This window comes from Gymnoscopelus microlampas (genome assembly GCF_963454915.1).
Source record: "Gymnoscopelus microlampas genome assembly, chromosome: 1".
NCBI classification, from domain to species: domain Eukaryota; kingdom Metazoa; phylum Chordata; class Actinopteri; order Myctophiformes; family Myctophidae; genus Gymnoscopelus; species Gymnoscopelus microlampas.
In genome coordinates, this window is record NC_139962.1 from 23,554,149 (window position 1) to 23,581,801 (window position 27,653).

At 43.2% G+C, this 27,653-nt stretch overlaps 1 protein-coding gene across 1 annotated transcript in view; it reads right to left on the reverse strand.

The window, feature by feature from the left end:
* Positions 1–24,397, reverse strand: part of LOC311059507 (ras-specific guanine nucleotide-releasing factor 1-like) — a gene marked incomplete at both ends in the record, with an annotated part of 41,757 nt that extends 17,360 nt beyond the window's left edge. Inside the window, 14 exons of the mRNA XM_084077513.1 lie at positions 114–362; positions 670–752; positions 1,463–1,605; positions 1,771–1,834; positions 5,161–5,321; positions 5,505–5,623; positions 6,155–6,264; positions 7,948–8,141; positions 11,174–11,253; positions 11,720–11,973; positions 12,609–12,701; positions 13,999–14,146; positions 14,454–14,560; positions 24,086–24,397. Coding sequence (XP_083933639.1) covers positions 114–362; positions 670–752; positions 1,463–1,605; positions 1,771–1,834; positions 5,161–5,321; positions 5,505–5,623; positions 6,155–6,264; positions 7,948–8,141; positions 11,174–11,253; positions 11,720–11,973; positions 12,609–12,701; positions 13,999–14,146; positions 14,454–14,560; positions 24,086–24,397 — 2,117 coding nt within the window. The remainder of the gene's footprint in view (positions 1–113; positions 363–669; positions 753–1,462; positions 1,606–1,770; positions 1,835–5,160; positions 5,322–5,504; positions 5,624–6,154; positions 6,265–7,947; positions 8,142–11,173; positions 11,254–11,719; positions 11,974–12,608; positions 12,702–13,998; positions 14,147–14,453; positions 14,561–24,085) is intronic.
* Between the last annotated feature and the right edge of the window lie 3,256 nt (positions 24,398–27,653).

The window sequence follows — 27,653 nt, forward strand, 5'->3', positions numbered from 1 at the left end:
GGTGGGGGCTCCTCACTGGCAGGTGGTGGGAGGAATGACTTGGTATAACTACTAAATTGGGAGGAAAAAAGGGTCACAGACATTGGCTGCTCTAACTTTATACTGTCACTCACCGAGCAGGTATGGCACTGATGGGCTTCTTGTAGATGGTGATGAGCTTGTCCAGCACCACGTCGGCACTGGTGAAGACACGGTACGAGTGCAGGAAGGTGTTGAGGAAGTCGATGGAGAGGAAGCGCAGGTCGGTCAGCCTCTCCAGGAGGCGTTCCACGCTGGCATAGCGGATCTGCAGCACTTTGCAGCTGTTCATCATCTTGCTGAAGCGGATGTCCACGTCGTCGCAGTACAGGCTGGTGTCCGACCTGAGACAGAGCGGGACGGAGGGGTCAGGGATGTTTTCAAACCACATGAAGCCTAGCGTGCCTGGGCGAACATTCCGCGAAAATAGCTAATCTATTCGCTTATTTTCGCTATTTTGATCAATTTTGAGAGTGAAAGTGGTTATGTGTGTCTGTGGGATTTAGACATTAGGTATTTATTTTAGGTGTTTTTTTCTTCCATTTACTGAAAGGTTACAGTTTTGGACATGCAAGGTTTCTGCCTGACAGCGACGATGTGTGTGTGGTGTGATGTGATGTGATGCACGACCCTGTGTGGCACCTCACTCACTTGATCATCTGCGGCACGGTGACCTTACTGTTCTCCTCAAAGGCGTTCATCATGAGGCCATTGCAGCGGATGTTGTCGATGCACTGTGAGGCAGACAGACAGACAGACAGACAGGGAGGGAGTGAGTTCACAATCTAGGGTTAGAATCTTGAGTTCTTACTCGGAAAACAGTGTCATTTGTGTTGCACCGAACACGCAAAATCACTTCTGAGACCGCCCACCCGAATGACGTCATATAGTAGCTAAACACATTTAGCCTTTTCTGGTGTTTTATGTATTGGGCGTTAAGCTGCAACCATCGATTATTTCCTTAGCATTTATTCTGTCGATTACTTTTTCTATTAATCGAATAATGAAGTGTTTTTTAAACATTTGTTGTCGTTTTTTACACTTGAAAGATCAAAACGATTTATTTTCTTTTGGTATCTGATTAACGACTTAATCCCTATTTTATACTTCACCATACAATGGTTGTCAAGCACAAAATATCAGAAAATATCAGATCTACAAGCTCACTGTAGATCTGATATTTTCCCTATTTTAGCTACTGTACTACAACAAAAAAAATAATTAAAAAAACATTGAGTCTTTTTTACAATTGACTAAATCAATCAGTTCAACTAACTGTTACACGCCTAATAAAAATACACCTTAGCTGTTCCTCGCTCACTGTAAAGCATGGCCTCTTATGGCTTATTGCTTAGAATGCGTCATTTTTTAAACAATGTGCCACACACAATGTGCCACACACAATGTGCCACACACAATGTGCCACACACAATGTGCCACACACCTGGCTGATGTCACTGGTCCAGGCTGACTTCTCCTGTCTGGAGGAGGCCACCAGGATGATGGTGAAGGACTGGCTCTCTTTAGGTTCCACCATCACCTTGAAGTCCAGGTGCTCCGTGTCCTGAACACTCTGAGCTGCTTTGGCTGGAACACACAAACACATTGTTTATTTATATGTACATTTTTTGGGGAAAAATAAAATGTAAATTAGTTTGACAGTAAACTGTAATGCTGCTGCCATACTGCTACACAGACATAAAAGAACTGTCTTTGTGTCGGTCATTTTATCTCTTTGTGCATTGAACTTACACTCATCATCTGTCCCCTCTGGCTCCTCCATCAGTGTACAGTCAATGAGAGATATCACTCCATTCTGTAGAAGGGTTCAAACATAGGAACACAAAATGTGTTATCCTGTGCAACTCTGAGATTGTACAAATATTGTACTTTTTTAGCGCACACTTTAGGACGCCACTCTTTTACAGAGCAATATTTACAAATCCAGTTTGATCTACTGTGTGTGTGATGAAGGTTCTGCTGAATGTGTATCTGAATGGAGCCTCTTTTATGAGTGTGAACTGGCCAAGAGGCATAACTGTTACACAGCTCTGGCAGTAACAGCAAATACAGGACAATAACAAAAATATAATTTTCCTCAAAAAAGGCCATTAGTTTAAGAAGGTGACGAAGAGCAATGTCTGTGAAGTGTGTCCATGGCAATCCAAACTCACTAGAGGGATCACAAAAGCCAATTTGAGTCGAGGCGAGGCAGTACCACAGTCTGTGTCTTTGGGGAGGTCATGTGTGTCCATGGAGGATACACCCGCAGCTGACTGGATGCACTAATGACATCTCTCAGTTGGACACGACCACGATGGTCTGGTCCTTAATTAACCCATTAAGACCGGGAACGCATCTGTGTCATTTTTTTTACATTTTTGAAAAATCAAACTTTTTTTTTAAAGCAAACATATGTAACTCAAATCTTTGGTTCTGGGTATTCTACAAATGTCTTCTAAATCCAACAGTTTTTTTGAAAAAAACGTGTGTTGCTATAATATCAGTGGTGCTCAAACTTTTTCATGTCAAATACTCCAAAAATGATATGTATTTGGCCGTGGACCACCATCTCAAAATATTTTTGTTCCAGGGACCCCCAGAAGCAAAGATTTGAGTTCAAAATGTTTACTTAAAAAAATATTCATATTCAATGATTTGCACAAACTTTCACGATTTTTCAAAAATAGCAGATCGACAAGTTCATAGCGCTATGAGCTTGTATATCTGCTATTTTTGAATAGCCAAATAAATCTTAAAATGAACACAGATGCGTTCCTGGTCTTAATGGATTAACACCAGAGGCACTCCACCACCTGTTTCATCAGGTTAGCTTGCCACCATCATCGGGACAATGATGTGTGTGTTTGGCAGCCGAGGGGGATCAGAGGGAGTACAACATCAGAGTGTTTGACACAGAGACCAACTGCTGGCTTTGATTGATTGAATACATTAACACGATTATTAACAGTACAGGAAGTACAGTCAAAGGCAATGTTAAACGGATAAAACAAGCCCCCCAGCCCATTGTGATCCATTGTACTCAATTAATCAGTAATACAATACAATACAATACAATACAATACAATACAATACAATACAATACAATCCATCTTGGCGGCCTCGAAAACGAGGATCCGTTCTCCTCATCTGATTCATTTCCTCTCCTCTTGAGCTAGCTGGGTTGATCTCTCCGTCTGTGTGCCTGCTGATGACTGTGGAGTCCAAGGTGTGAGTAGAAGAGTCGGGGGCAGTCTGGACACGGAAGTGTTGGAGGTGGACGGGGTAACAAGAGACGTTGGTGTCTTTGTTGACGCTTTGCTTCGGCTGCTCGTGCCCGGTCCGCCTCAAGTATCCGGACACCATTGGCTATTGTGCCGCGCCAGGCTGCACGGTCCGCTGCCATGGCTTCCCAGTTGTCAATAGGAATCTTGGTCTTTTTAAGTAGCTGTTTGAACTGGTCTTTCAGCCGTCTCTTTGGGCCTCCTACCAGCCTAGAGCCATGAGTCAGTTCACAGAACAGGGTCTGCTTGGGGAGGGATGAGTCTTCCCTGCGACATAGATGCCCAAAGAAGCGCAGCTGGTTCTTAGAGATGATCGCTTCTACGCTTGGGAGGCTGGCACGGGTTAGAACGTCATTGTTGGTAATGCGCTCTTCCCAGCCAATTCCCAGGATTGCCCGCAGCTTTTGCTGGTGAAACCTCTCCAGGGTCCTGATGTTTTTTCGATGAGAGTCCAGCTCTCCGACCCATAGGTAAGGGTTGGCATCACAATACAATACAATACAATACAATACATATTGGAATAAAGCTCAGTAGAATCATAAGGTATATTTACAGAGAAAGGAGGGGTGGGGGTAGGGGGCAGATGATTCTACTATCAAGATGTTCAAGGAGTTAAACTATGTTCACTTGCATTTTGTGGACAGACATTATTTTAGGTTAGTTTTGAGTTTGGGTAAGGAGTCGAGAACCTTCATGTCTTTTGGTAGGTCATTCCACATTTTGGTGGAAGCATATAGAATGCATTTTTTACCCATCTTTCAGCCCATGGGCATCACTCACTCTAGAGAAGTAGTTTGACAGGTACTGTGTCTGGGCACTGATCCTCTGAGGATCATAAATAACAGTAGCCTGGGATCCTTCGGCGGATTTCTTTTCTCACCTTTTCTTCTGATTGGTCTGTGGTGCGGGGCGGGACATAAACACCAGTGTGATCGTTGTGATTCGTGATTCGTTGGAACAACATCCAATCAGCAACGACGTTGTATGTAACATATGTAGTCCCAGTGTAGTTCTGCCAAACGAGTCAAATAGGAGCCTTTCCAGAGAAGCGAAGTGAGAAAAAAAATCCGCCGAACGTAGTGAATCAGGCTGGATCCCAGGCAAAAAAAAACAGAATCATTGATAGATGTTGCTGGGGGAGAGGCCTGAACACATCTTTTGCACAGCTTCTTCCAAAACAATGCAGTTTTCATTCAGCCTTTGCTTACAATGGAGAACTGTACATATTTGGTGGATACAACTCGTTCTTAAAATGATCTGTGAGAATTCAATCCAGAGACCTTCTCCTGGAAGATGGTTGATAATAATAACATAGACCTACTTGCTCCCCCGGGGGAGATTTGGTTTCAGCTCAACCCAGCTGATCGCTGCCCACAGAGTGGCGTGGAGCAGTTAGCAGTAAGTGTCTTGCCCAAGGACACTTCGACCAGTCATATTCGACACAAAAGGGAAAGGCCTGTGTTCAGTCATGTACATACATGTGCTGTTGCATGGTGGGAGATCGTATCATCATCTTTGGAGGATACATACTGTAGACACACCCAATGATTCTGTATTCTAGTCTGTTCAGAATCAGAATTGCCACATTACAACTTTATTGCCACATTACAGAATGGAGCATTGTGCAAGCTCCATCGTTTATGTCATTTTCATATTGAGAAAGAATTGTCTTTCGCTGTGGTATCTGTTTTATTGTTGTGTGTCAGGGACTGGGGATGAACATTACTCCTTGTATATTTACACAGCTTCTTAACTGCACAGTATTGTGCTGTATTTTGAATGCATTGTTCATTAATATTATATTGTCCCTCTCAAATAAACAAATAAAGTGAAGTAAAGTAAAGGAAGCCCAGTGTACCTTGGTAATGTGTAGTTTCCCCCCGGAGCCCCTGGTGCAGATGATGAGATGTTTGGAGAAGAGGAAACACTGTCTCTCTCCTTCCTTCTTCAGAGACAGAGAGCCCAGCCGGCCTCGCGTAATCTTCCCCTTCTCACTCATAGGAACCTGGATCAGAGAGCCTGCACACCAAATTCTAGTTTACTCAAACTAAAAATAGAATTGGAAAAGCTTTTTCCATCTGAAATAAATACAAGCCTTAAAAAAAAAACAAAAAAACATAACCAATTGAAACTGTATTGTGTGTTTAAATGCCCTTAGTTTTAGTCTTTGTCAAAAGGTGTTCGATCTGTAGTTTTTCTTACCTTGCCTCACAAAGGTCTGGCTGGTGTCCAGCAGCACCTCGCAGCCCTCAACGATCATCCGCTCGATGGCCAGGTTCTTCCGGATGTTCTCCGTCTCACTCACTTCGTCGTGCATAATTCTGAAAATTCAGGACGTCAGGAATTATTTTTCAATTCTACTACTACCAACAAGTTATGTAGAACAGTTTGTTTGTTAACTAACAAACACGACCTGTCCAAAAAGGAGCAGATTAGCAAATGGATATAACAAATAAAATACATTCCTAACTGTGTCTGTGAGTGCATCAGCGCCTCCTACAAGCTGGTCTGGGAGCCTGTTCAGTATGGAGCTGAACTAAGACAAATAGCATGTTCCTCCAGTCAGCAGTGACATGGAACTACAGTACATGGGGGAATTGGAATTGACATAACGACTAAATTGCGAGAAAAACAGGGGGGAAAAGTTTCAAAGTAAGAAAGTAAGAAAGTTTCAAAGTAAGAAAGTTTCAAAGTAAGAAAGTAAGAAAGTAAGAAAGTAAGAAAGTAAGAAAGTAAGAAAACATTCTGGGCCCGGCATAGTACATCACTACATTGATTTATCTAGGGTATATAGTATAGAGTTTTGGGTTGATTGATTAATTGGTTGATTGATTGAAGAATTGATTGGTTACCTGGACAGCTCCTCCAGTTTGCCCTTGGCGTACTCCAGACTGTTTCTTTCTACGTGCTCATGGGGCGTGTGAGCAAGCAGCTCATGCAGCGTCAAGATGTAACGAGGAATCTAAAAAAAAAAAGCACAAACGAAGGGAGAAAGAAAGAGAGAGACAGACAGACAGACAGAGAGAGACAGAGACAGAAAGAGAGAGCGAGAGAGAGAGAGAGAGAGAGAGAGAGAGAGAGAGGTTGTATCAAAGCCAGTGTTTGCCTTAAAGGAGCACTTCACCCATCTTCAAACTTATTTTCAAATAATTGGTTCTCACTAATGCTTATTTTAAGATGGCACAATTTCCATTTACTCACTCTGTGTCTAATTGGTTGCCTATGGAGAGTTCAGAAACGTGCCTACCAATGACATCATCGATGAGGATTCCAAGTTGTTCTTACAATAATAAAAATTATTTCAGATTGTTTGAAATGACCAAACCTGCCTACCGATGATTTCACCGGTAGGCAGGTTTCTGAACTGTCCACAGCTCTGCTCTGAGACACAGGGGCCCTCATTTATCAACGCGCCGCAGACCAAATAATGGGCGCACGGCGAGATCACCGCAACTTTCGGCATTTATCAGTTTATCCTGACGTTGGCTTCATCCTACCGTACGCTGAGATCTCATGTCTGGTCGAGACCAGTTGTTGACGTTGGCTGCGCCCGTTTATTCCATTCTAGACCTGCGGAGCAGCATTGTCTGACTGTCTGACAGGCATCTGGACACATAATCCACTCCTAAATGTATATATATCACACTAATAAATAATATTATTTTTAATATAAAAACAACAGGTCGCATCGCGACGTGTTGTGAGCTTGTAGATCTGCTATTTTCAAAATATACGAGCGCTTCTGCGAGAGCATTTTCGGAAGCCCCGACCATCTTTTCATGGACAGTGAGGTCTACAAACTTACATTAGCTTGTCCTATGTTATGGAGTTATGTCATAGAGAGTTATGTAGGCTACACAACCTGGCTGGGTTAAGGATATAAACCCGATTATCGAATCTCTTATTAACGTGGCAGCACGGGATCACCGCCCGCCCGAGTCTCACGGGGAATATCCTACATGACTGCTTGCGCACTGCTCGGTATGGGTTAAATAAATGAATATACAAACGTATTCCATTCATGGCAATGTGATTGGTATCATAATATGTCAGTAGGCTACAAGCCTACGTGACAAAGATTGTACCGCTACGGGTGTGTGTGTGTGTGTGTGTGTGTGTGTGTGTGTGTGTGTGTGTGTGTGAGAGAGAGAGAGAGAGAGAGAGAGAGAGAGAGAGAGAGAGAGAGAGAGAGAGAGAGAGAGAGAGAGAGAGAGAGAGAGAGAGGGGCGTGTGCGTGTGTGGTGAGACAGGGGAAACTCTTTCTTATTGGCTTTCCATGGTTTATTTGGTCGTATTCTGGTTCTCCATGTCGTAAAATCAGGGTGTTTCGAGAATATTTAAGGGCGTGTTATTTAAATGACGCTCGGTTTCAGCCGTGACATTTATCAAGGCTGCGACCCAATGTACGCTAGGATTGCCTGTATAAGATTCGTTGATAAATGTGACTTTGACGTTGGTGTACGACCGAATAGGCCTATATGGAAAAATATAAGCCGGTTTATACGCTCCGTTGATAAATGAGGGCCAGGGTGATTAGACAGAAATTGTGACATCTGATCATTACTGAGGACCAATTATTTGAAGATAAGGTTGAATAATGGGCTCCTTTAACTCAAGATATAAAATAGATTAGGCATGTTGTTACCTGGAACATGGGGTAGGTGAGGAAGGTCTCCAGTGTCCGTTCCTCACAGTCAGGCTTGGCCTCGTACTGCTTGAGCAGTTTGTCAAAGTCTCGGTTCTGCTTGCAGTGAGCCAGGATCTGTAGGCTGTACTGGTGGTTCCTTACAAACTCCTGGTAGATGTTCAGCATGGGCAGCAAGATGTCAAACAGGTCGGCTGCAGAGAGTAGAATTTATAGTGAATTGTAAAAAATGTAAAGACGATAACAAAAAAGAATGACACAAGAATAATGATAATTGATTAATATCAACTGTATACTAAGGGTGGAAAAACAGCAATGACAAATATATCAGGAAGCTAATAGTAAATACATACTGGGCCCAATATTTGCATGGTAGCTCATGCATGTCAAGACAGAGAGACTCAAATCACAACATTATTACGCAGCACTGCTACAAATAATGCATTACAACGCTCATAGCTGTCATATTAGCGAGCGTATCCCTGAACCATATCTACTATACAAAGTTCAAGTTCTATGTTTTGTCTGTGGGTTTGCCTGTTTGCTTAGATTATCCTCACATAGGGACACACACCCATATCTATCTATCTATCTTCTATATATACATTTCTAAACCCAAAACCCCCCAAAAAAAACTGCCACTGTGTGGGACTAAACACAAAAACAACATATCAATGTCACTAACAAGACACGCCACAACGTGCAGAATTACTACGCGCAGTCTGTAGGCCACTTCATACTGCTCAGCACACATCTGCCCCCTCGCAGCATAATTAATTGCAGCAAACACAAACTCACAACATTACAGTCGGCCATGTTGTTCCTTAGCGTCATCGCCGACCACCGCCCAACGAGACCCAAGTGAGGTCAGAAAACACACTCCATATTTGGGCATAGCTCCATTGGGAACATCTCCTATTATGGCTTTGAAAACACACTCCATATTTGGGCATAGCTCCATTGGGAACATCTCCTATTATGGCTTTATATATTATAGAGACCAACAAACACAAAGCACCGCGCAGCGGCTAGGGGGGAGGGGCGCGCAGCGCCCCGACCCTGTAGTACAGTACAATATGGAGATCCCTGGCATCATCGCAAATCGTTGGCGGGTGGATTTTGGCCAAATATGGACATGCCCGACGGTGTATTAACAACTTAAAACACCCGTCCTTGGTTCTGGTGACTCACCCTGCCCTCTCCTAATACGTGAGGGGGCCGTGTTTTTTCGATTACTTTTTTAATTTTTTTGGTATTTAGTTTTTTCATTTTCCCCAAACAATTATTACAAACTAGAAAAAGTGCTCCTCGGAGCACAGGTCTCTGCCAGGTCAGGTAGGTTATTGTGGCCTCCTTGTGGCGCTATAATAGGCCAATGTGAAAAGGTAGCCATTTCTTCTTAGGCCTTGCACGGCAATCGGACACTGCATTCATGATTTGAGGCATTTTGTTCAAAACAATTGTTTTGCTAAATTAGACCTGCTGGTGGCGCTATAACAGGCCAATGTTAAAAGGGTGGCATTTGCTCCTCAACATATTGTGAATGTGCGTGCAAAGTTTGTCCGCAATCGGATGCTGCGTTCATGATTTGCGGCATTTTCTTCAAAACAAGCCACTACTGCAAACTTTAGATGTAAATCTTAGCCAATAAGGATGGAATATGAAAAATCTAACACATCCGTCTTGATCACATGACTATAGAGATCATGTGTACCGATTTGCGTGAAATGTGGATAAAATCGGAAGGAGTAATATAAAAAAACATGTTTTACATAAGTCGGCCTCCTGGTGGCGCTATAAAAGGCAGATGTGAAAAATGCAGGGCAAAGGTTTTTCCTTGACCTCTAGGGAGTGTGCATACAAAGTTTTACACAGATCGGTGCAGGTAAAAACACAAATCGGCCTGTTATAGCGCCACCATGACGCTGATTTGAAAAAAATCAAATGGTAGTTCTTCCTCGTCCTAATGGGAATGGGCAAAATTTCACGGAAATTGCATGCTGTGTTCATGATTTGAGGCATTTTGTTCAAAACGGATCACTCCTGCAAACTTTGGAAGCCAATCTAAGGCAACCACGATGGAATATGGGAAATTGGATAAATCCGTGTTGATCACATGACTATAGACATACTGTGTACCGATTTGTGTGATGTTTGGACAAGATCTGTAGGAGTAGTATCAATAAATGTGTTTTGCACATATCGGCCTCCTGGTGGCGCTATAACGGGCCAATCTGAAACATTTGGGCCAGAGGTTCTGAATTGGCATCCAGGGAGTGTGCGTGCACAGTTTCACAGCGGCCGGGCCAACGGTGCCAGAGATTAGCTGCTAACGGACGGACAGGACGGACGGATGGACGGACGTACGGACGGACAGAGGGTAAAACATACTCTCTCGCCAAGCCTTTCGGCCTGGCGGAGACAATAAATGAAAAAAGCAATCAAAAAACACGGTCTCCTCACATATTAGAAGGACAATATCAGTCATCAGAACCAAGGACGGGTGTTTCCGATGAATCTAACATGGTTAAAGAGTTTGAAGTTACAATGGGTTTGTATAGGAAGTGGGCGTGTCTGATAAAATGAATGTCAAATATCTAAATACTGAATCAAGCAACTTAAAAACTGTCCAGGGTGCTCTCAAAAGCCTGAGTAGACGATAAAATGACCCAACATTTGTTTGAAAGTGAAATATCCCTTTAAGACTGATTTATACTTCCTCATATGACAGTGTCACACTGCAAAAATAGCTGATCTACAAGTTCACAACGCGTATAGGAGAATATTCTCCAAAATAGCTGATCTATTTTCGCTGTTTGACATACGACAAAGTACTGTACAGCAGTGGTTCCCAAACTTTTTAGCTCACAACTCAGTCAAACTATAGTGAAAATAGCAGATAAAGCTTACAACGCGTCACTTCGCGCTGTGTTGCAAGCTTGTGGATCTGCTATTTTCACTACTTCCTAAATGTTTTTCTTTAATGTATTTATGGAAATTAATAGATTTTTTAATTTCATTTATGAAACAATTTTGAAAAATGTTGGAATTATTGTTAATGAAAAGTAAAAAAAAAAGTCAAGTTTTGAAATATATATACCGGTATATATATTTAATCACGACCCATAAACATTGGTCCGTGACCCAAACATGGGTCCCGCTGTTTGGGAAACAGTGCTGTACAGAATATGGGGTTTGAGTGGTTAAGGTTTCTAAGCTGTCTTACCCAGCACCAGTGTTGGCCAGCTGGCTATCCTGGCCTTCAGGCCCTGGTAGAAGATCTGGTGAAGGAACATGATGGTTTCACTGCAACAGAAACAGGTGGTCATGTCTCTCAAACCATCAGTGGTGAAAAAAGTACTACATTTCCTTGCTTAAGTAAAAGTATCAATACTGCAATGTAGAAATTGACATGAAAAAAGTTTGGGAACCACTGATTATAGCAACATATGTTTTTTCAAAAAAATGTTTTACGAGATTTAGAAGACATTTGTAGAATCCCCAGAAGCAAAGATTTGAGTTAAAAATGTTCGCTTTAATAATATATATATTCACAGATTTGCACAAATGTTCAAGATTTTTCTAAAATAGCAGATCTAAAAGCTCATGTAGATCTGCTATTTTTGAATATAGCCAAAGATGCATTCCTGGTCTTAAAGGGTTAATTGCTCATTCCGAAGTACAGGTGTTCAACCTATGGTGAAGTACGGATTTAACCTTCTGGGCTGCAGTAAGTGATGTTTGGAAATAGTGTGTTTCTGTTGCCAGTCACCTGTTGAGGAAGATGCTGCTGACGTCGTCGTGGGTGACGGAAGGTTTCTTGGAGCTGGCGGCCATGCGCAACGGCCGCAGGAAGTTGTTGACCAGGATGTGCAGCTGCTGCACGTACTCTGCCTCGGCCTCCAGCATGCTGAACACCACCTGGTTCCTCTTCCTCATGCTCTCGGCGTGCGGCGAGCGGATGTAGTCCTGGATGATGGTCTTCCATTTCCTGCGGCAGATCCAGCCGCGCAGAAAGCTCTGGACCTGAGATCAAATCAGATCAGATCAGATCAGATCAATTCACAAAAGTGAAGCGCCGCGTTTCGAGCTTGCAGATCTGCTACTTTTGCCATTTTTGAATTTGAATCCTGAAAAGTATTGGACATAATGAGGTTTCCACCCGACAAAGACGATTTAGTCTCGAAAGGACTGAGGTTGCCCTTGTTTACAGTGTCGTCGAGATACAGTGAAATACAAATTATGTTAATGCGCATTGGAGGTTGATGTAAACAAACACTGGAGAAACAAGGGGACAAAATCCCCATTCCAGCACTGTACACAGTGGGCGGGCGGGGTCTAACATTCAGCTCTCAAAGCGGAGTTACATCAAGTTTAAAACAGATCTGAAATTTTCACGAAGTATTTAGAAAAATAGGCCTATGTCTATTTTTACAACTTCTGTTTAGGCAAACAAATGGCAAAACATCTCTGCAATGCTTTTGCCGTAAAACTCTTCCTCAGGCAGTTTACATCAATTCTTTGATAAATAAAAAACATGAATTCTCAAAAAAACGTCTTTGCTTCTCAACTATTGGATGAATCGAAAAAGTAATCGATAGACTAATCGCCAAGAAGAAAATGGATAGTTTCAGCCCTTCTCCACTGCAGGCAGAGCTGACCTTTTTGATCTTCTTGATCTCTGTGTCGTCATCACTGGGTGGGACCTCCGGGCTGGACTGGATCTTCTCATTGTCCTTCAGCAGTCCAGCAATCTGTCACAACAAAGAGCAAGAATTATTTCATTCAGTCAGTCAGTCAGTCAGTCAGTCAGTCAGTCAGTCAGTCTGACAGTAAAGTGTCCTTGAGCAAGACACTGAACTGCCCCCACTGAGCAGTTTGGCATGGTTTCCTCCGTCATCGCCGTGGTGGGTGTGTGAATGTATGGGCGAGTGTAGCCTAATGCACATGGTAAAGTGCTTGAAAAAAACTGCTATATAAATTGACCATTTGCCTCTATTCTGAAAAAGCAGAGTCGAGTGACCATGTATTGAAAAAGCGCCGTAAGCGAGCTCTATATTTTTGTATATATATTTTTTTGTGTAAATTAATGACGTACATCATACAAGAGTGTCGTACAAAAGAAGTAAAAATAGCAGATCTACAAGCTTGTAGATTTTCACTATTTTATATATTCTTAAATAATCATTAAAAAGGTTTTGGACCTACAAGGTTTCCGCCCCACAGGGACGATATTCAGGTGAAGGTTGCTGCATGGAGTACAATGGGAGCTGATTCATGCATATTGAAAACATGGATTCAAATGGAAACAGCCTATTAGCACAATAAAGAGATGTGTGTTTGATCTGGGCTGAATAAATAAGAATGGGAAGACACTCAGACATGTTAAACAAGGTCGTCCTGAAGCCGCCGCCGGCGCTCGCATGTTGTGTGCCCAAAATAGCAGGTCTACGCGCTTGTAGATCGGCTATTTTTGTTACACGACACCATGGTACGGCACTGTCTGAATCACGCTTGATCATCCCTCTCTCTGCCTTTTATTTTGATTTATTTTGCCTTTCTCCAAAGCACTTTACAATGTACAGTATTTCACATTCATCCATACACACACACACACACACACACACACACACACACACACACACACACACACACACACACACACACACACACACACACACACACACACACACACACACACACACACACACACACACACACATTCACACACACATTCACACACCTACGGCGGAGGAAACCATGCAAGGCACCAAAGTAAAGTGTCTTGCTCAAGGACACTTCGACCCTAGGCCAGGAGGAGCTGGGAATAGAACTGGGAACCTCGTAATTCAAAAACGGACACCCCACATACACACTATATCATAAAATCACACACACACACCCGCGCCACGCACACGCACACGCACACGCACACGCACACGCACACACACACACACACACACACACACACACACACACACACACACACACACGCACACACACACACAAACATGTTAGCATAAAATCGCCATACCTCTGAAGGCAACTTACCTCAGATTTTAGCCTTTCTATCTCGATCTCTCCATCCTCAATCTGTTGACGGAGTTGCTTAGCAACAGTTTTCTCTGTCTCCACTATTTGGAGGAGATGGAGATACTTCTGCATGAGGCCCTCATGCTCTGTGGCCAGGTTCCTATAACTGCACGCACGCACGCACGCACGCACGCACGCACGCACGCACGCACGCACGCACGCACGCACACACACACACACACACACACACACACACACACACACACACACACACACATACACACACAGTAACTCCCTTACTGTAATGTACTGTTTCTTCTTACATCCGTAACTCTGAGAATTAAATAAGGAATTTACAGTGTAGATTGGGGTCCCAGAGATTATGAAGGAAGGCTGAGTAGACATTAAAATTACCCCAGAAGTGGTTTAAATGCCCCTTTAAGAGGTGATTGGTCAGAGGTCACATGACATACCTGGCCTGTGTGATGGCCGCCACCCACTCGTCACAGTCCTTAACGTCCTCCGTCCGCAGCTCAAGAGCCTTCTGGTTGTCATGGTTAAACGTGACGGTGAAGTAATACTGTCAAACAATAAGGTGAAGTAATACTGTCAAACAATAAGGTGAAGTAATATTGTCAAACAATAATGTGAAGTAACAGTGTCAAACAATAATGTGAAGTAATACTGTCAAACAATAAGGTGAAGTAATACTGTCATACTATTCTCAAACAATAAGGTGAAGAAATTTGGTCCAGCGGTTTTACAAGATTAGCCTCAGACACAAACAATCTGACAGAAGAACAGAAGGAAACGCTGCTAAGGTAGTAGCTAATAGGGATCCAAAAAAATAAATAAACGTACGTCAAACAATAAGGTGAAGTAATACTGTCAAACAATAAGGTGAAGTAATACTCTCAAACACTAAGGTGAAGTAATACTCTAAAACAATAAGGTGAAGTAATACTCTCAAACATAAGGTGAAGCAATATTCTCAAACAATAAGGTGAAGAAATTTGGTCCAGCAGTTTTACAAGATTAGCCTCAGACACAAACAATCTGACAGAAGAACAAAAGGAAACGCTACCCCCCCCCACCACCCCATCCCTAACACCTCCTCCCTCTCCTGTCCTTTTCTTGCACTTTAATATGCTTGAACTGTTCCTACCTAAACTGCTGTATATATAAGACACTGTGAAGTTGTTTACATGAAGTAATGTGGCATCTCCAACTCGGGGTGTGTATTTCCGAGGACAGGAGGGAGTGCGGTGCCTGTTGTGAAGTCAGCCGGATCAGTGGTTCTCCAAAAATATTGGTAAATCTGCAAATCCCCATATGGAGATCCCTGATGTCATCAATATGACGTCATAGTGATGTCATAGACTGGACTCCAAGTACTATAGCATGGATACAAGGCACCAAGTACTCTGACAGCGGGTACAACAGGTACTATGACGAAGGGTACAACGGGTAATGCATTAACTAAAGGGGCCTGCATTCCGTCGGGCATCACATTAGTTGAGAGTAAGCATGAAAATGCTACGTGGAAAGAGAGACAGACAGAAAGAGAGACAGAGTGAGAGACAGAGTGAGAGACAGACAGAGACAGACAGAGACAGACACAGACAGAGACAGACAGACAGACAGACAGACAGTGAGACAGACAGAGACAGACAGAGACAGACAGAGAGACAGACAGAGAGACAGACAGAGACGGATCCTTGGAGATTCATTATAACATCTGCACATCCTGTCTGTAACCTGGCAACTCATCTCTGGATCACGGCAAAATCCTGAGTGTTAATTTAACTCTGAGAAGGTGCAAACCAAATGGATTTGGTTCCATTCTTACCCTCTCAAACTTACGAATAGATAAATGAACACCACTCTCACCAATTAACCGTACCAAATGTACGGTAAAGTCTTAGCAATTATGTGGCCAAAATAAATAAAAAATGCCGGTCAACCGCAATAAATAAATAGCACAGCCCGGCTTCTTTGTCGGAAGGTTAGTAGGTCGGTAGGTATTATAATATATTATTTGGATCTCCATTACATTAGCCTCCACAAAGTGGTCACTAGTATTCCTGGAGTCCACACACAAAAACATATAATGATCAGTAAATATGTGAAGTCACTCAAAGCAGGCAGGCATGCAGACAGGCAGGCAGGCGGGCAGGCAGGCGGGCAGGCAGGCGGGCAGGTAGGTTGGTAGGTAGGTAGGTCAGGAGGGACAGTAACTAAGTACATATACTTGAGTACTGTACTCAAGTACATTTTATGGTCATTTTCTGTACTTGAGTATTTGTATTTTCAGATACTGACTTTCACTTCACTACATTTCAAAGACAAATTTTGTACATTTCTAGGAAGGGAAAAAGTATGTTATGATCACTTATGCCCTATTTAAAATATCATGAAAATAGCAGCATTGTGGGCTTGTAAATCTGCTATTATTTTATTTTTTACATTCAATAGAATTGAAATTTTAATTGTTTGTTTTTATTTGAAAAGGCTACTTAGTATTTAGAAAAGCAATTACTCCAGTTCTTTTACTCAAGTACAAATATGACAGAGGAACTTTCATGTATAGTTGAGTAATGTTTGAGTATCTATACTTTGACTCAAGTACTGGGGTTGAATACTTTGTTCACCACTGGTTGTAGGTAGGCAGGTAGCCTACAGTAATACTGTAGGTAGGTTGGTTGGTTAAGTAGGTGCAGCAGGTAGGAAAAGCATCATATTACGTAACACTGATGGATTTTAAATAGACCCTCACAAATCCAATATATTGGATTTTTAACCCTCTTCCAAATGCCGACAGCAAATCATGTGTGAAGCAGAGGAGTAATGTTCCATATTTCCTGATGAGCCGCGGCATCGTCGGCAGTGCGGGGGGGCTTTCTTTGTCAATAAAATTTGCTTCCCGGCTCTCGCACTTCCTGTGAGCTGGCGTGTCAAGCCTTTTAGGCGGCTATATTTAGCACACTGGCGGTAGATTTTTATTAATTCATTAATTTATTTTACCATGGAGACATTATCCGTCAGCGATCGAGACCACATATCCCAGTCAAGCATTTTTTACCATTTGTACTGATTTCCACAAACCAAAACATGTTTTGCCCTCTGGGTTCTCAACACGTGGTCTGAGGTTGGTCTTAGTTAAAGAGGTGGTGCCATGGTTTTGCACTTTTTCTGTTTTTCACGTGTCTATGAGGTTGATAGAACTTCATTAAGCCCCCTGGTGGTGTTTTTATGGTGTTTTATGTCTTCTCTGACTATTTTGAGTTTCTACCTGGAGGCTGAAACCTTGAGGGTCAATGTGCCAATAGAAAAACAGCCCTTTAGTGACATAGTAAAAATATACCCTCCCCCTCATTATCATAACACAACAGGTGTGGGCATGAGGAGGAGGAGGGACTAGGACAGGTGGGTGGTGCTAAGGTGATGGAGGAGGTGCTAAGGTGAGAACCAGGTATACTTAATGAACTGGAGGCGTGTCCACATAAAAACATAATTTTAACAATTTCAGTACACTTTTTTGAAAAAAATCTTCCTCCTAGTATAACCATAATACCTGATGATTGTGTTTTAGGGGGGGGGGGGGGGGGGGGGGGATCACTGAAAATCATGGCACCCCGTCTTTAAAGGGCAACTTTTCAGATTTTGCACCCAAACCCTATTTTGATGAAGTTGAGTACATAATAAATATATGTTTTGTGTTTTGTCTGTGTTTTCATATTTTGAACATGATTTCGGTGACTGTGACATGATCGTACAGAATGTCAGTTCTTCCTGGACTACAATGGACTACATACAGCCCATGGTTCCTGTAGATCCAGTCAGACTTTCTCCTCCAACTGATGTCAATCACCTTGTTAAGACTGTTCTTAGGTGTCAATCAAAGACATAAAATCACACCCTGTGTGAAGGTAGCGGCGCCTTTGATACATTTTGTCATCGATATGTGTTTATAATGTGTTTATAGCCATGTGTCACGTGAAGCTTGACCAATCACTTTGTTGACGGGTCTGACCAATCAGAACGTTGACGGGTCTGACCAATCAGAACGTTGACGGGTCTGACCAATCAGAACATTGACGGGTCTGACCAATCAGAACATTGACGGGTCTGACCAATCAGAACGTTGACGGGTCTGAACAATCAGAACGTTGACGGGTCTGACCAATCAGAACATTGACGGGTCTGACCAATCAGAACATTGACGGGTCTGACCAATCAGAACGTTGACAGGTCTGACCAATCAGAACGTTGACGGGTCTGACCAATCAGAACGTTGACGGGTCTGACCAATCAGAACGTTGACGGTGAACACGGACAAAGTCAGGTATAGAGCAGGATCCGCTCTATACCTTAAGCGCCGCTAAAAAGGTAGCCGCTGTGTCGGATTATGGGGCGTATGTATCTGTGGGTGCCATATTGGGAAGGGAGAGGTCATAAGAGGCAGCAGCTTGGAACTAGGTAGAACTCCACTGGAATAAGAGACATGGTTAGTTTGTGTGCAGCTTGGGATGAGATTGGTTCAGAACAAAGATGTGTTTTGTCCACAGCCATCATTTTATGTTATTGTCATTAGTTAAATAAAAGCACGTACTGTGCACATCAAAAAAACAAGAAATCAACCGCACGTCCCGTCCTTAATCTATCTTCCTTGTTGTAGTCCAGGAAGAACTGACATTCTGTACCATGATGTCACAGTCGCCGGTGATATAAATACTGTGATAAAATCACAGTCATGTAAAAAATATCAAAACACAGAACAAAACACAAAACACACTCCAACATCACGTTTAATATGTCCTCCACTTAATTAAAATAGGGTTTGGGTGCAAAATTGGCAAAGTTGCCCTTCATTTAACCACTTTAACCCTACACTTCGGATATTCAAGAATTGCTACAATATCTACAAGCTCCACAACACTTCACATCGCGACAAGTTGTGAGCTTGTAGATCTGCTATTTCTGAAACATTTTGAAACGTCTTGAAAATATTGGAATACATTTAAACACAAATCTTCTCCTCTGGAGGTCCCTTGCACAAAATCATTACAGATGGGGGTCCGCAGCAAAATACATTGACATGAAAATGTTTGAGAACCACTGGTCTAATGCGTATCAAACTGGGGGTCCTTGAAATTAACAACTTAAACCCCTTTTTTTAGAGAAACAGACTTGAGTTACAATTGTGCTTGGATCGTTTTTTTTTCGTCTGCAACAAATCTCTTTCCCAAAAATAGCCGATCGTGAGCTTGTAGATCGGCTATTTTTGGCTAATATTCCCCCCAGAATATAGATGGGTTCAAGTGCTTAACAAAAAGATTGATAATCACTGGTGTAGTCGATGCAGGCTGACCCTCCCCCCCCCTCGATGACAACAAATCTCATATGAACAGGGTTTTGCAGTATATTTGCTAAGCGAAGCACAATGCCGCCCCGGGTTGCACCACAACGCGCTGTCTCTCCACCAACCCCCCCCCCCCCCCCCCCCCCCACCCCCTTCAAACACACTTTTTCACATGCAAATAGTTGCCATGGTAACTGTGTGCTTTACACGTAGCTTTCTTTCTAAATGGAGAAATATAACTTATTTTATTTTTTAAAATAGCGCACTCCAAAGAATACAATGACAGAGGGAGAGAATGAGAGCGGGAGAGAGAAAGAGAGAGAGAGATAGAGAGAGAGAGAGAGAGAGAGAGAGAGAGAGAGAGAGAGAGAGAGAGAGAGCGAGAGAGATAGAGAGAGAGATGAAGAGAGTGAAGAGAGAGAGATAGAGAGGGGCTAAAATAAGCTGCTAGGTGGCAGTTGGTTTGGCATCTATTCTCTGCATTGTCTCTGCCCGTCACACACACACACGTACGTGCGCACACACACACACGTGCACGCACACACGCAGTGTCAGAAGCAGTGGACATGTGTACATGGGTACATGTGTTAACAGTGTGACATCAAAAATAAAGGATACACAAAGGAGGAGTGGTTACCCACTTATACCCTACTATCTGTCAGTCCTTGTCCCTTTTATGCCCATATATGGGCATGCCCCCTTTTATGCCCATATATGGAGCTGACTGATTTGTTGGTGCCTGAGGACACATTGAGGTTAGACAACAAACTCCATTTGGGCGTATGTGCATGCATGTGTGTGTGTGTGTGTGTGTGTGTGTGTGTGTGTGTGTGTGTGTGTGTGTGTGTGTGTGTGTGTGTGTGTGTGTGTGTGTGTGTGTGTGTGTGTGTGTGTGTGTGTGCGTGCGTGTGTGCGTGCGCGTGCGCGCGCGCACATGTACATGTACACACACGCAAGCGCACAATGGCTCTCACTGTGCGGCGTTGTGATCTTGTTGTAGCTATTTTCACAATGTTTGCCCCTTTCTTAGGTAATATTTGACAATTTGGCCAGTTTACTGTTGAGTGAGAAAATAATGTTGCACATTAAGCTATCATCATCAGGGGACGCCCCAAAACAATTTGGAGACCCCCCCTGCGGGTCCTGACTGAAGTAACTTCCTTCAGTTGAATATTAAGAAAACTAACTTATATTTGATTTTAGGACTAGTGCTCATGATGCACACCAGCAAATAGTCATTGATGGGGATGAGGTAGTGACTGCGGAGGAATACAAGTACTTGAGTAGTAGATTGATTCCAAGCTGACATGGAATTCCAACACTGATGCCAGAAAAGTCAGCAGAGGCTGCATTTTATGCGCAGACTGAGACAGTATAATGTGGGAAAAGGTTTACTGTTACTCTTCCATCGATCCTTCGTGGAGAGTGCATTCAGCTTTTTGTTTTGTTTGTATGGCTCATTAATCATTGGCTAATAAAAACAAACTCCGTAAAATCATCAATGTATCCAGCAAGATAGCTGGGGTACGACTTGAGAGTATGGCAGCAATGTATGAAACCTGGGTACTTAGGAAGGGGAAAGCTATTGCTAAGGATAAAACGCACCCGTTATACAGTGAATACAATGTTTTACCATCAGGATGACGATACACAGCAGGCTAGGGCTTCAAGATCATTTGTCCCCACAAGTATAGGACTCAAACAGGCGCCTTCTCATCTATCTATCTAGTATCTATCTAGTATCTATCTATCTAGTATCTGACCCCAGTTTGGGAACCACTGGTGTAGAGGGAAAAAAGAGATAGCCAAGTACAGAGCCAATGGTCAAGTTTAGTATTGAGGCTTTAAGTGGTTAAATGTTTTTACAACATTAATTTATACAACATTGATAAAAGTGCTGTCAAACAAGTCTATGAAGCTATCTATGAAATCTATGAACATTTTTAATCTGCACCACAATTCTATACAATATGTAGTGGGGGGTCCCTGCTTCATCTCTCTCTCAGCTAAGGGGTCCTTGAGCTGAAAAACATTGAAGACTCCTGATATACAGTATATCATGTTATTGTACTATATCATTATTGATCATTAACCACTTTAAGCCCTATTTTATACTTCGGCTTTTCAAAAATAGCGACCTACTGAGCTCACAACGTGTTGCAATGTGAGGCATTGTGAGCTTATAGATGTGCTATTTTCAAAACGTGTAGTCGATTTTAGATTCATAATTTGATTACTAATAATAATCTAAATCTGCAAAGTAACTACTGCTGTCAAATCATTGCAGTGGAGTAATAAGCACAATATTTGCCTCTGAATGTAGTGGAGTAGAAGCATTAAGTTTCAAGGAATGGAAATACTCAAGTAAAGTAAAAGTACCTTGTAAATTGTACAGTACATGAGTACAGTAGCAGACAAGAGACAGAAGCAATTCAAATGTGTCAGTGTCAGTGGCCCTTGAAATTCAAAAGGTTGAAAATCCCTATTTTAACGTGCTGTTCAAATCCATTTGTTTTCCAGATTACTTTCCCCCTGTGGACACCACACAGTTGTCCAAAAACAGTATAGGCCTACAGTGGTACAGCTTGTGTGAGACATTCTTTTAGTCATTTTTTTTTATGCACAGTCTGTGCTTAACAAGGCCATCATGACTGAGAGCTTATCAAACGACCCTTCAAGCTGCTATAAACTGTGGAGCTGCAGTTGCCAAGGTAGGGATGCTATTAATATCAACAGCAGGAACTAAATCAATACGTCAAAGCGAGGGGGAAACGGGCAGCTTTCCTCCGCAAGATGGCAACCTGCAAAGTTTGGATCCAGTTTTAACCACTTAAACCCTCTAGTCTTAGAGAACCTGACTTGAGTTATACAACTGTACTCAATCTGATCGCTTTTTTCTGTCCACATGTGTGTCCATGTAATAAAAAAAACAATGTGTCGCAGATCTATGTTGTGAGCTTGTAGAACTGATATTTTTGGAGAATGTTCCTCCCAGAATAGGCCATGCTGGGGTTCAAGTGGTTAAGTTGACAGCCCTCATAACATGACCCACATGTTCCATTAAATCGTAAATAAAGGCAATTCATTCAATCCTCGATTGAATAATGTGAGGATGAATATAATGTAAGATGTAAGACTTCTCATAACAAATCATGCATTGAACGTGTCGCATTTGATGCTCTATTCATTTTGAGCCACTGTTATTTTAGCACTTTTATTATGTAATATGTAATAACATTTTAAGGCAGGTGGCGGATGATAGTGACATGGTGCCAAACTGAGGCAAACATAGGCAGATGCCATTACATAACATCAAGTGAACTATACCAGCATCACTGCCTGAGACAATATCTGTAGGATAATAATAATAGCCTAATAATAATAATAATAATAATAAGACTTTAGCACTCCTATAGAATAAGAGTCGTTTTAGCAAAGACAACTTATTGTAAATAATAAATGAATGTATTTCTTATATAGGTCTAGCAGGGGATAACAACCGAGAAACTCGGAAACTGAGAAATTCTGTATTTTTACAGTGTAAAAATTCTTTAACAGGGGATTCCTCACAAATTCGCAATAAATCATCAGATATCCATTTATAACTAGAGAGAGTACACACTTAACCGAATGGACCCGCTCACTTTGAGGAATTCACTGCGATTTTTACAGTGCCCCAAAAAAAAACATTAGATTGTTATATAACAGAGGGGGGTTTCCTCATAGCGGAGAGGAGCGCATCTCGATCTGTTTGGAGAAAAGCGCACTCCCCCTCAATGTGTGTGGTGTGGTGTGTGTGTGTGTGTGTGTGTGTGTGTGTGTGTGTGTGTGTGTGTGTGTGTGTGTGTGTGTGTGCGTGCGTGCGTGCGTGCGTGCGTGCGTGCGTGCGTGCGTGCGTGCGCGGAAAGTACATTTACTCAAGTAGCCTACTGTACTTAAGTACAATTTTGAGGTATTTTTGGTTACTAGTTACTTTGCAGATATTATCAACACAAATGATACATTAAACACTTCAGCCCTATACATTTCGGCCATTTGACTTGAAATGAGCAGATCTACAAGCTCATTTCAATGCGTCGCAGTGCAACTCATTGTGAGCTTGTAGATCTGCTATTTTCAAAAGATTTGTTGCATGTGCGTGCATGCATGCACTGCATGGGCATGCTGCTCGTGTGTGTGTGCAGTGGCGGAGCGTCCGGGGAGGCAAGGGAGGCGGCCGCCTCCCGGCCCGCGACCCTGGAGGGCCCGGCCGCGGCCCCGACCCGGTCGCCGCGACCGGGCCGGGGCCGCGACCTCTCCGCGGCGCCTCTCCGCCTCTATAAGAATTAAACAACATAACCCTAACCTAACCCTATCCTAACCCTAAAACCGAAATAAAGTGACAAAAAGCCCCCCAAAAGGTGACCCGACCCGACCCAAACCCGCAAAATTTTCCGCGCGCTTCGCGCGCGGGATGTGCACCCACGCACGCGCGCTGTGCGCGCGTGCGTGGTGGCACGGGGGGGGCCTGATCACTGTGCTCTGCCTCCCGGCCCGGCTTTCAGTTGTTCCGCCACTGTGTGTGTGTGTGTGTGTGTGTGTGTGTGTGTGTGTGTGTGTGTGTGTGTGTGTGTGTGTGTGTGTGTGTGTGTGTGTGTGTGTGTGTGTGTGTGTGCGTGTGTGCGTGCGTGCGTGCGTGATCAATAGCCCCCCTGATGGGAGTGATCTCATCGATCCATATACAACCCGTCCTCTCACACTCACCTGCTTCTCCAGGCATTCCTTGGCGGAGGAGGAGGACAGCGACGACGACGGGGCTTTGGGTGAGGGCGCCCGGTCGCAGACGCAGCCCTCCAACAGGTAGAGGCCGGAGGGACGCGATGAGCTGCTGGAGGAGACGTCGTTCTTCTCGAAGTAGAAGAGCATGTTCTGCAGCAGGCAGAACCACTTGGCGTGCCATTTTGTCTGGTTGTCCGAGCTCTTCTTGCTCAGGCAGCCGCGCCGCGTGCCGTCCCTCTTGGCCAGCAGCGCCAGGTAGGCGACGTGGCCGTCGTTGAGTCGCATGCCTTTTTGCATCTTTTTTTGGGGGGGGCTGCAAACAAACAAGCGAAAAAAACGTCCTCCCCCCACCCCACAACAATATCCCCACTCACTCTGATCGCTTTTTTCCCCCTGTCCACACCGAATATCTTTGCCAAAAAAATATCAGATCTACAAGCTCACAATGTGTCACGTTGCAACATGTTGTGAGCTTGTAGATCTGATATTTTAGGATATAATAAAATGGGGGGAAAAAAAGGTTCGCCTCAATCAAGAGAGGGGTCGGTTGCAGATTCTTACATGTTCTTCTTTTAGAAAAAGATCCGCTTTCCTCACAGATAGTTGAAGGGTTTGTATAAACTGCCTCCTGTCCTGCCTGCCTCTATCCTCTGTGCTCCGTCTGCCACGCGCGGAGCCTTATTACAAACCGTGCTGGTAAAAAACACAAAAAACAAAAACAAAACAAAAACAGAAAGAAAACAACAATTGGAGTGTTGCTGTTGTTGTTATTGTTGTTGTTGTTGTTGTTGTTGGTGGTGATGTTTGTGGTTTTCGATTCCACGGCGCTCAAATAAATCCTTATACAAGCTGTAGTCCGACCGACGCGATGCCTTGCTTGGAAAAAGACGCTCTTCAGGAGAGGAGAGGAGAGGAGAGGAGAGGAGAGGAGAGGAGAGCCCCCCCCCCAAATGCTCATCATGAGAACTGAAGTGTCCGCGCGCGCGCGCACGCACGTAGAGCAGAGGGAGTAAGGTTGGAGGAAGCGCAATCACGTGACGCGCCCCTGAACAGAGAGATTCCAAATCATCAAGCAGCATCATGGGGGGGGGGGGGGGCAGATCAATCTGTGGAGAAAAAAATAAACAATATCTTAGCAGGGACCCCCACGCAATTGCGTGGTCTGTGTTTTGCATTAAACCACCCCTGCACATTAGAGATAATAAGTTTCAGAGATAATGGATAAAACATCTTGAAAACGGCAACTTTCGCCGGTTTTCGATCGCCGATTTTCGATTGAGTTGAAATTTCTTTTTTGGGGGTAATTGAGGGGGCCTGCCCTAAATGTAAATCCTGGGAACGCCACTGCCCTCACCTCTAGAGTTCGACACCTACGTGCCACTGCATGTGACAGATATGGCCTTCTGTGTGTCTGTGAGTCCGTGTCCCTTTTATGGCCATATATGGAGATCTCTGTATTTGTCAGTCCTTGTCCCTTTTATTCCCACGCATGGAGATCCCTGATGTCATATGCCAAATTGCCCATATATGGGTATGCTGATATAGCTAGGCTACTTCTCTCATAGGGGTCGGCAATATGGCCAAAATAGCATATCCGGTTTTAATGTGTTTGTGAAGTGTTGCTGAAAATGAGCTTTTGTGCTCAGCCAATCACCCCTGGGTAAAAGAAACAAAAACTCAAGGACCTTTGGGGGTCCCCGGACCCCACTTTGAGACCCACTGTGGGATACTAATATGTGCATCACACTGGGCAAGACCTACAGTGGCCTACAGTAGCCGGTTGAGTGTCTAAACGGAAGTACCAAAATTTGGCGGAAGTACCGCCCAAGGAAATGACATTGATGCTTTACAAATCTGTTAACATTCTCCGTGAATGAAACGAGTGATGTGATTGGTCAAAAAAGATCGTTTCCGGGGGAAATACGGCCGATGGAAGTCTAAAAAAAGAAACCATATCTCTCCTTCACTGGCCTCTCTGCACTGGCTCCCGGTTAAATGCAGAATAGAATTTAAAAGTGTCCCCCTATATAAGCTCTCAATGGTCATGCAGGCACCACTGTATCTTAAGAACTCATCAAGCTTTAGAAACCTGCTAGAATACCTGTGCGTTCCCAGTATGCAAAAATGCTTGAGGTTCCAAAAAGGTTAGAACAGGAGACAGAACATTTAAGTTTCTGGCACCTCAACTGTGGAACCTTCTCCCAGTTTCGGTCCGTGAAGCAGACACACTCTGTATATTTAAAACTAAATTAAAAACCTTTCTTCATGATAAAGCCTATAGCTAGATTTATTTTCTCGATACTCAAAGTCGCTTTACAAAAACAAAACAAAAAAATATAACTTTATTAAAGGTTTCGTGACATTCAGTTTTACAACACATTAAAAGTCTTTGTCATGGTCCTTCAAACGTGTATAAAAAGTTTAAACTGAAAATTCCACTCTATAGTGAGCCATTGCAGGTGTTTTTCTCACATTTCTAAAGCCTTTTCAACTGCAATGAAAAAAGAAATCTTTGCCTGCGGGTGTCGCTGTTGAGGGATTTTGACTGTGAATCATCACCTCTGCTCCGCCCCCCCAAAAGGAAAGGATAGGGGAGGGGCGAGGAGGGGAGTGGGCGGGATTAATGGCCTGTGACTTCACTATCCAAGGGCCAATCTCAGATTATTTTTCAGCCTAATTATTCAGAAAACCCCAGACCACAGAAAATCCACTGAATGTTTAAAGTTCCGTTTTTTGGGTGTAATTGGGGTCATAAAACCCCCCAAAAAACATAAAGAATAATAATGTGAAAATGAATGTCATAGAACCTTTAAGAAAATGACTAGGTTAAAAACTAAGGAAACAAAAACATTCAAATTAAAAGGCAAAAAGGGTCTTCTCCTCTCTCCTCTCTCCTCTCTACCTCTCCACCTTGCTCCCCCATCCACTCCACTCTTCCTTCCATCCCCGTCATCTCTCTTCTCCTGTTCCCTTTGGTTGTGTGGGTTCATGTCCCATCAGTGCAATTGTAATTAACATTGTATGGACTCACACTCGTACGCCTGCCACTGACTTGACATCCGGGGACCCGCTCCCCAGAGTTTTTGTGTCGCCCATTTCCCAGGTTTCCATGGACTGTTATTGCGGACCCCCAGCTGCAGATCAAGAGCGTAATTGCGGACTGGGCCTCTCCCTGGAGCACGACTGTGGATTGCTACTATAATATAGTTGGAGCACGATATTACGATATTATTGTAATATACCACTATACTATTATCTTAACATTATTACCATTATATACTATCTAACATTATTGTTATACTATATTATACTATATTGTACTCTACTATTATATTTATTATTAATGTTATTGCTACTACTTGTATTTCTTGTACTTGTGTGTCTCTCTCTCTCTCTCTCTCTCTCTCTCTCTCTCTCTTTCTTTCTCTCTCTCTCTCTCTCTCTCTCTCTCTCTCTCTCTGGGTCTGCTTGGCGTTTCTTCCAGTTAAGGGGGAGTTTTTCGTTGCCACGGTCACGAAAATTGCTTGCTCAGGGTGGGACAATGTCAGGTCTC